Genomic DNA, 11,033 nt, shown 5'->3' with positions numbered 1-11,033 from the left:
TTTTTTGCATATATTTAACATTAAAAAAAAGAGACAAGACAAAAAGAAGTCAGACCGTTAGTGAAATTAAATGTACAGACGGAAGGTTAAGCTATAAATATATGTACATATATGTTATTATTTGAAATTATTTGAATTTAGTTATTTAAAAAATAACACAATTGTATTTTTTAGTTTAAATATTTAGTTTGACTATTCCAAAACATAAATTTCTTTGAATTTAAAAAAATTATTAAATCTAAAGACACATGCATTTTATTTTATATATACACTGTTATGTGTATAAATGATTTTAACAAAAAGAATAACTCAGTTAAGCATTTCTTACAGGTTTATCGGATGCTCTCACAACGAAGTAGTGCGGCACTTGCGGAAAGCGAACTATATCATTAAAGACGACGACGACAACTCGCAAACTCGCTCGCAGGTTTTGTGCTTTTGTGACAGCTTAATATCGTGATTTTATCTCGATCGTTTTGTTCGATTTCAATACAAAACGTCTCTGTCCTTTAAATAATTTCCTTAAATAATTTCTTTCCAGTTTGCCGTTGCGTTAACAGTATTCAAGCGTTTTCCATATTAAAAGAACAAAATATTGATTTATAATAGAATTGTATTCTCTTGACAGCTGCTATTACAAAAATAAACAGAGACACGAAATATTCGTCGTCGCTGTCACTTTCCGCTTTTCGCGCATCTCATTAAAGGTTTTTATTTTAAGAGATATATTATACATCTAGTAATTATATATAAAGATATCACTATCACAACGGCACGAAGACAGTAAACACGATGAGTTTTAATTACATAGCGTTTCATACAAATACAGGTAGTCTCCTATCTTTTAAAGAATACAACCTGCATATTTCCAATTTCTTTTTTCTTCTTTTTCTCCTATTTCTTCGCGTTTTCCTACTTTCGTCAGGACACTGTCTTTGTCACAACCATATCTGCTGAAAAAAAGATAATTGTATAAACAAAACAAGAAGACTAACTCAGGCGATATCTGATATGTGACACGTAGGATTAAACAAAATTCTTTACCTCCTCGCTATTGACCACTAGTCAAACCTTCTCGCCACTCGATCGCGATCTCTCCTGTTCCTTGTCCTTGTTCCGCTCTTTTTCACGCTCCTTCTCCCTCTCTGCTTTCCTCTCTCTTAACATTTCCGATCTTCGCGCTCTATGTAGACTTCCGGACGGAAAGGTCGAGTCTTCGACGGCCGCAGCCGCGGCTGCCGTCGCACCTCTCTCCACGGCTGTCTGCTCAATAAATTATTCCAATTTATTTTTGCTTTCCAAGACGCTTTTTCAGCGCACTTATACGAGTAAGATTACGAGAGAATTATCTACGATATGGACTTTCATAAATTTTGGCATATCTGCGATCCTATTTTCTATCGTTTGTACAACAAACATCTAAAAAAGATGAGAAAAGAAAATAGGAATAAGGAATTTACATAATTTTTATTCATGATTCTTTAAAATGAGGAATTTATCTCGATCGATCTTTAAAGTGATTTTCTACTTTGTCATGCTAAAAATTTTTTTTAATGAATAAATAGGTTTTAAAACTATTCTTTGTTCATTATTTATTACATAGGCCTGCAAAATATTAATTTTTTGCGTTTTGGAAAACAAAAGTCATTTCCTACATAATTTTGCCCGCAAAATCCGATTTAGCAATATAATTACAGAGATTTACCAGCAGAAAAGCAGAAAACGATTAGTAGTTTCTGAAGCAGAAAAGCAGAGTGCACTGTTTGCTACTAGCACAAACTCTAATTGGCTTCTGCTTTTCTGCTTTCTGCTTTTCTGCTTTTCTGCCAAAATGTAAATTCTCCCTTAGACTATCATGTCAAGTTTCCGATCTTAACTTCTCCCGTGGTCACATGGGGTATCAGCATTCCAAGCAATTTTCGATTCTAATTTGAGTTCTAAAACTATAGATTCAACGCTAAATTTGACTATTGTATTTGCTCATTCTCATCATTTTAACCAAAATGATTTAGATACATACTTTGAGAATAAAGCTGGCTGTCGAGCTTTTAGCGATGGGACTCTGACCGACAGACGGATGCCCATGAATATGACCGTGCGTGCTGAAATAACCGCCCATCTTTGGCTTGATGTGTCGATTATGCATCTCCATGTGCACTATCTTCATAAATTCAATTCGCGCAGCCAACTTTTGAATTTCCTCCTGATGTAATGTACAAAATTCAAGACAGGTAGAAAAATTAAATTTTCGAATTTGATCATGTCATCAAACTTTGTTATATACAGAATTAGATTTTACTTTATAAGTAATTTTACAAGTTATAATTTTGTATATTTTTTTATAAAAATAACGCGTTATGTGTAATTTTTTTGAAAAAAATATTCATTGTCGTTATTTTTTTGTAACTAGTTTTAAAAAATAATGCAAAAATTGTGTTCATCCCCAAGGCAGGAATAATAGGTTACAACTCCGCCAAGGATTTTCGTCCGATTAGCCTGACGTCTTTTCTTCTTAAGACTCTAGAAAGACTGGTTGACGTTACATACGCGATGTGGTTCTATTGCAGCAGCCGCTACATGCGAATCAGATGCGTATTGTACGGTTTATTCCACAAAAACGGCACTTCACTGTGCTGTATCGTTCATCAAGGAACAATTAGTGAAGAAGGGCTATGTAGTTGGCACCTTTCTGCATATAGAAGGTATACATTCAACGCACCGTGTTATGCGAGGAGGCCCGTGGCAGGGGCATGCCGGATCGTGGAATGGATCATGCTCCAGCGGCAGATAACAGCATCACTGGGGACGGTGAATGTCAGCGGAGGTAGTGTCCCAGATGCGCACAATGTAAAACGGACACCACCAATGAGATTACTGCTTTAGTTAAAGTTAGCATAAATTTATAGAATTTGATTGGTGGTGTCCGTTTTACACTATACGCATCTGGGACGCTCCCGTTTATTACGTATCATATTCTGTACATATTATATTTCTTCTTTTCTAATAACATATATATTTAAAAAAAAATATCTTATAATTTATTCTATAATACATTGCATAAGGGATGAAATTTATACTTATTTGTACTTTTTTCTATATTCTGTATATATTAATGCACAAAGAAAGAGAGGAAGAGAGAGTGAGAGAAAAAAATTTACATTTTTCTTATAAATCTTAATTATAAATATACATTTATTATATGTAATTGGTTCCGTATTCGAATTTCGCGTGTGCATTTGGACCCAAATTTTAATGGCTAATAGCGTCTTTCATAAGAAAAAACTCGCTGGCACTCAGTGCCTCTTAGTTTTCCGTTGGAATAACACAAAACTCCATCAGTTTTGTACTCTTAATGGAATATATCTAAAAACTCAGTTTTAAGAAAAGAGTGGAAAACTAAAAAATTAAATATAATTGCAAAATAATAATTAAAGAGTAAGCTTTAAAAGTATTGTAACTCTTTAGATAATTAATATTTTTAAGATTTGTTTCAAAAATATAATATAAATAATGTATATAATATTATCATGATCAGGGTTGTGCAAGATACTTTATTTTTAGTATCTAGGTACAGATACAGATACTCTGAAAAAAATGTACCGAGATAAAGGTATAGGTATTAGAAAAATGAAGTACCTAGATACAGGTACCTCAAATGTACCTTAAACATTAAACACCTAGGTTATAGGTTTTTTTATTTATTATTAAATTATTATTATTAAAAAGTAACTTTTATTTATCAACATAAAATTTCAGAATAAATGAGCATTTATGATAAATAAGCATTTATTATTTCTTGTATCCACACATAATATTTACGTATTAAATGTATTTTAATACGTATATTCATATTAAATATTCATATTAAATATTTCTACGCTGACAGAAAAGGACACTTGATTCAAATAAATGTTTATTTGAATAGTACTAATAACATATTTGATAAATAAATCAATAATAATCATTTCAAACAAGTAATATTTTCTATAATTAAAAAATATTATTTTTTAAAATAAATATTATTGATTTTTTATAAAATATATTATTAGTATTCAAATAACTATTTATTTAAATTAAGTATCCCTTTTTGTCCATATATGTAAATAAGTTTAATATGTTATACAGTAAAATGAAATAACACTTATAAAGCTATTAGTTATTTTATTCCATTAATTTATTTAACATTTATGCATTATGTTAATTGAAGGATTATTCGATGTAAAACCAATATTAAAAAGTACCTTCCAAAATCATTTGTTGAACAAGATAATGTCTATAAAATCCGACATAATAGCCGTTTTCAAAAAACAATCTTGGATCTATATTACAATAGATATCTGGAGCGCTAATAATGATCCTATACAGATGTAACCTGTCATTCTATCAATGAGAATTTAAAATAAAATAACTCGCAATGCCCGATTGTCCAAATTCAAAAAACATTGTGCTAGAAATATCTACCATATATCTAATTATTTAAAAATTTATATAATTTATATGAAATAATACACTTTTACCGAGCTTCGCGCTTGTTAAATGTATATTTAGTATTATCTAAAAAGTATAATTAAAATGTATCTAAATATAGGTATCGATACATAAAAAATTGTATCTAGGTATAGGTATAAGTACCAGAGAAAAGAAGTACCTCAATACTGTACCTCTGTACATAAATTTGTACCTAGTTGCAGTACTTAGGTGCTTGTATCTATGCACTACACAACACTGATTGTAATACACACAACACACACACACACACACACACACACACACACACACACACACACACACACACCACATATTATATTAAGCACATTATTAAAAATATAAAAAAACAAATTCCTATACATAATCATCTGTTTTCAAATATAATTGTAAAAATGTAAAAAATAATTTTGCAATGCTTTAAAGGAAACAAATTTCGTTCTTACTCAGTAATTTTTTTAATTTATAGAAAAAAAATATTTTCATAATCCGTAACTTTTGGTTTCTTTTTTTCACATTTGTAAGTAATAACATTTCATCTTCATTCAATAACGACGATTCTAAAAATTAATTTGCTAAACATAAAGTCGATTGTCACAGCAGTGAATAGTTCAAATAATGTAACATTGAAGTGATTCCGGCCTCTATACTCAGGACCAGTTTTACTGCACACGGAGTGCGCACGGAGAGCATTTTGCATTCTTAATGAAACGTTCAGCACTCAGAACTCACTCACTATTACTACCAATGAAATAAGCTTCAGCAGTCAGTGCTGCTGGTGCCAACGAGTTTTTGCGCCAATGGAAGACGTTATAATTTTATCATTCTGCCGCCATATGTGCAATAATTAACTTTTCTTCTTACACTATGAGTACGGGTTGTACGCAGTATGGTGTGAGAAAGTTGAATTGAGTATAGCTGTGATTATAATTACGCAAAAAAATATATGTAGACATGTTAGCTATTATCGAGAGGACATGAAAGAAAAATTTTATCATCAAACGCTTAACAAAGGACCCTTAACAAAAGAATCTAGTTTCATATCCCGATAATTGCATATAACAAAATAAAGTCACAATATAAAGTTGCTTTAAATTAACTGTTTGCCGATATACTTCATATTGTTTTCAGTGAATTATCATCGCCAGCGCAACCATTTGGTACCATATTTCTAATAGATTTTCGCCCCACTTTTAATGGCTAAAGTTAGACTTAGTTCAGTCTCCTGGTTCCAGTCTTTATAGTGTGAATCATGAATTAGATCGAAGCACCTGCTGCGAGAGGGGAGGAGGGACAGAAAGTGTCTTGATGATTACTTATAAAACGTTTTCCAGCAAGCGACATAGAAGACACAGTATAACACAGTGAATCATTTCATTCTTGTTGTTTGTCAATGTTAAACAAAAATTAAGTGATTCACTGTGTTCCACTGTGTCTTCCTGTGTCGCTTGTTGGAAAATGCCCATGGTCATGCCTGAACTTCTTGTATACGATTCACTTGACGCATCGTTCTTTGATTAGTTAATTCATAAAATTCTTTATTCTAATTGATCAATCAAATGCTTTGAAGCATTTGTAGTGACAAGCGGATCGTATCTTATAATTATAGTAAGAAAAGATAAAAGAGGTTTTTAATGACTAAGCGACGCTGAGCTGTTGGTTTATCCAAACATCATTGCACTTCTATCCTACATTACTCTGGATACCTAAATGCTATGAGCATTTTTCTTCTTCCCCAAAAATATACATTGTACATTATTGAAATATTGATAAAAGTAACAATAAAATTCGTTACCGTAAAAGACGACATTGTTGTCTCAGAAAATTATTATAAAAAAAGAAAACGTATAATAACAATAATAGCAATAAGTAATAACAATAAATTACAAGTAACGCGTTACTTTCCAATCCTGTTTATACGCTACATAAAAATATATAAGAACTTAAGTATATAAATACCTTAAGCTCTTCATTTTCTTGATATAAATCCGTCGTTTCCTCTGGCACTAAACCAATTCCGTTCAAGGAAAAGCTTGCAGTAACACCACGTGCTCTTGCCCGACTATCCCACTGATCCCCTTGGCCTCGCAATACTCTGATTACCTAAACTCGTCAATTAAAAATAAATTAATTAATTATCGCTATATTAGAAGCTAAAAAACCAGACAGCACAGTAATATTTTATAAATACTAGAACATTACAGATGCGCGTTGCGCGCGCGCTATTTAACTTTTCACTTTAAAAATAATAATAATTGCAATTTGATTTTCTCTATCTTTCGTTTACATTAATCAAACGTCTTCTGCAATTTTGAATAAAAAAATGTAAAGTTTAATTATACATACATACATACATACATACCAACATACATACCTACTTGCATACTTACTGCTATCTAGCTACTTAGCTACCTAGTTACCTAGCTACATATTTATCTAATTACGCTCGCTCGTTTGCTCCTTTCCTCTCACCCTTTTTCACTTACTCACTCACTCACTCACTCACTCACTCACTCACTCACTCACTCACTTACTCCTCACTCACTCCTCACTCACTCTCACTCACTCTCACTCACTCTTACTCACTCTCACTCACTCTCACTCACTCACTCACTCACTCACTCACTCACTCACTCACTCACTCACTCACTCACTCACTCACTCACTCACTCACTCACTCACTCACTCACTCACTCACTCACTCACTCACTCACTCACTCACTCACTCACTCACGCACGCACCCCATCCAAGTCGCTAACCCATGTAAACATTGCAAACAAAGTAAAGTTCACATGTGTTTGCACGTTTCCAATACAATGTATGGTAACGGTATTAACACTTACTCATTTTACAAATACATCCATAAAAAATGTAAACAAAGACATTGCTTCGCTGTGGTCACACACAAACACACACACACACACATTTAAATTTTTATCTACAAATTATAAATTTCCTATTTACTGACATTAAGAAAAAATTTTTTTCGAGTCGCCAAAAATCCTTCTTGCATATGTTTTTTTTCACTAAAAGAAATTTCCAAAATTTGAACTAAATTGGAGATTGATCGTTTTCGGAAGCCAAATATTTTATACATATTTTTATGTCCGAGTTTGTCAGGTATAAAAAAAATTATGATAAACATTTATGAAAATATTTAAAATAAATATTTATACCATTATTATCAAAGAATATAAAAAATATTTCAAGTTTATATACCACTAGATACCACAGACGCGCGCTTCGCGCGCGCTACTAAACTTTTTATTTTTTACCTTTTAAAAATAAATTACAACAATAAATGTATAGATAATATTTATACAAATTTGACAGCTGTCAAAATTCAATTGCAATGACAGCTACTTTTGCAACACAAAGTAAGCGCAGCGAGAGAACCAATCGGCATCGCGGAAAAGCGACAACAATAAACTTCGAGAAATGCGAGCAATCAACTTTACATGCCTTTTTTTAGATAGGATAGGATATGTATATATCGGAAGTTTAGTACATATTTAAAACATTCAGAACAATTTTAAAACGTTTTAAAAATATTCAGTTTTACTTTTCTAGACATCTTAAAAATCTATTTTAGGAATACAACAAATTCAAATTGAACATTGTTAGAACATTGGGCGAATGTAAACAGATAAAGCAGATAGTTTATTTGCTAAGCATTTAGCAAATAGGACTTAGCTATTCAGTTAACGTAAAAAGAATAAAACTCGTAAGTACTTTTTATAGTTAGCATTATATCTGTAATTAACAATCCGATTTGTGTTTTTCCTTTTCACTGTATGGTGACACAGTAATAGCTGTGGGTCGAACTTGCCCCAAAACCGGGACAAGTGCGCCGAAACAAAAGTGCATCGAAACAAAATTTTCTAAAGTGTAATTTTTCTCTTAATTTTATTTTTTTTTTAATTACCTTATGCATCTATAAAGTACAATTTAAATATCATGTTGCCAAAGTTTCAATGTTGCATAAAAATTTGGATGCTTGTGGGAAGAGAGTAAACAGAAACTTTGAATTTCTGAGTATGCACTTGCCCCAGCTAACCTTACAACCAGACAAGTGCAAATATTTAAAACTCGAATTAGAATATTTAAGGCATTATTTAAGGAATATTTAATAATTTAGATTAGGATAGGTTAGATTTTATTTTGTTTTCTGAAATGAAACCTATCCTAAATCAAAGAGAAAGAATAAAAACTTATACTAAAAAACGCAAAGAAAATAAAATTAAAAATCATAAAACTATCCATCTAATGAATCAAAAATCGATCAATGAAATAATTTCAAATATCAATTAACAAACATATCTTTATATTTAATTTAAAAAAATACATTAATCCGAAACCTTGGGCATACAAACCTTGAGCAAGACTCTAGACTCTAGACTGAGTCTAGATGATATAAATAAAATAGCCGAACAGATAAATGCCAATATCAACGCACCAAAGAACTGTTACGTAGAAAGAAAAATTCGGAAAAAACGAAAATCTTGCACATAACAACTGCTGCTGTACACTAAATGCATTATGCCTCGACAACATCTTACTGAACAGAATATCGTTCACCTCGTCATTCTTCTTAAGAAAGATCGCAGTCAACGATACGTCATCAATATTTTTGTTGTGAGTCAGTCTGTTATAAGTCGAACTTATGCTTCCAAGAGACTAATAGCTATAATCGCCATCCGGAGCAAAGTCGAAGACGAGCAACAACCGCCAAAAATGACAGAGCAATTGTACAAATCGTTGAACAAGAATCCTTCATTTCGGCTATTATATATATAATCTCTTTAGATTTGTTTTGAACTTGTCTTGCACTAACACTATATGTCATTCGTCGGTTTGATAAATCAAGGAATTTTATTTTTCAACAAATTAAAAGCCCCATTTTATAAAAATTTGTTACAGTTTTTTTGGCTACCCCGACCATATAATGTTACAGTTCATGGTGGTAGTTCTCGTCACAATTCATAAATAATTTTGGAACAAATTGGTCAAATTCCGAGTGTGGAATTTCCACACTCAAATTGATCCGAGTGTGGAATTCTCCACATACTCCATATATAAGTTGCCAGCAATGAATCCAATAGAACACGTTTGGAATATTCTTAGATGTCATTTATTTGGTATCAAAAAATATTTTATACAAAAGTTTTACAGCATAAAAACCTCTATTTAAGTATGCTATTCATTAAAAAAAAATTTTTTTTTTTCAAAAGATAAATAGCATAGTTAAATAGAAGTATTTATACTGTAAAACTTTTGTATAAAAAATTTTTTGATATCTCGTTTGATTTACAAGATATATTGAGAAAAACCAAAAATGTCTTTACTTTTGAAGGGTGGTTTCAACCCTTTGAACCGTTTATAAGCCCAAACAAAAAATTTCAAAATTCATATATTTACCCCCTCTATATTTATGCCAAGTTTCATTAAAATAAGAATTTTCGGGTTTGCGAAGTTCCCTTGTTAATAACTGTGTTGCAAGTCTAACGAAACCTGTCGACACGCAGTTTAAATAAGCTATGAAATTTAAATTAATATAAATATTATATTCATCATTAAAATCCAAGTCAGACCGTTAAGGGATTTACTTAATCTATTAATATGTTTAAACGACTAGTTCAAATCAAAATTTGAATACACCTTAAAAATTTAATAAAACAAGATGTGTAATCAACGTCCACATACATATTCTAAGAATGCACATTGATAACATTGCGCGTGGTAACTTTTGGATAAACTAGCCGCCGAAAGAAAAATATGTCTAAGAATGCACGATTAGTCATTACAAGCTGTATAAAGGTACTATTAGCTGCAGCGGCAGTTCATCAAAAAATCGAGTTTCGAGTAATATATATTTGTAATAGTGAAAATTATAAGTTGTAAAATATTTTTTTACAATATAGTAGGCACATTCTACTCCCTAGCAAGAGCTACTGACATAAAACAAGTGAATGTAACTCAATGAAAGGCATGTTTATAGTGGTTGAATATAGTTACAAGACAATAGGTCGCGTCGTTCTGTATGACGTTTTGTTCTCCGAATACATACGACTGTGCATAGGCAAATCCACTTATCAACTGCCCTACATATGTTTTGAACTTATTTAACTAAATATGCTAGCATGTGGTATACGTGACCAGAATAGAAAGTTTAACGTGTGCCTACGTGGCACGGAACGTATTAAACAATCAATGAAAATGTACTGTCTGGAGAATAAAAAGAATGGATATTGAAAAGTTAACTCCAGTCCAATTTGTTAGAATAATTGTTTTCCGTGGAACTGTTACAAAATTAAAAGACTGGTCTTTTCAATATCCATAATGATCTTGTTCATCATAAATATCTTACTTTAGGGCCGAATACGAGGAAAACCGTAACGGACGTCGACAGCTGAGTTCGCAAAAAGCCCAACAAGTATTTGATATCCGGCCCGGCACGGGGAAATATGAAGAGACTGCAGACACATTGTTGATACAAAATATTTTGTTGCAAGTTGCGACAATAACAACAATAAGTCTATATTGATAT

The 11,033-nt window shown here is 31.7% G+C and overlaps 1 protein-coding gene across 3 annotated transcripts; it reads right to left on the bottom strand.

Annotated features, from left to right (window-relative positions):
• LOC118648799 (probable G-protein coupled receptor CG31760) lies at positions 1–10,959 on the bottom strand (the record flags this gene model as incomplete). 3 transcript variants are annotated; one of them, XM_036295210.1, is given in 5 exon segments in its annotated part: positions 1–953; positions 1,045–1,266; positions 2,021–2,203; positions 6,445–6,588; positions 10,854–10,959. In XM_036295210.1, coding segments are annotated over 4 exon segments (634 nt in total), but the record flags the coding sequence as incomplete, so codon positions are not given.
• Between the last annotated feature and the right edge of the window lie 74 nt (positions 10,960–11,033).

This window comes from Monomorium pharaonis, unplaced genomic scaffold, assembly GCF_013373865.1.
Source record: "Monomorium pharaonis isolate MP-MQ-018 unplaced genomic scaffold, ASM1337386v2 scaffold_708, whole genome shotgun sequence".
NCBI lineage: Eukaryota > Metazoa > Arthropoda > Insecta > Hymenoptera > Formicidae > Monomorium > Monomorium pharaonis.
This window is presented reverse-complemented; position numbering and strand designations above follow the sequence as displayed.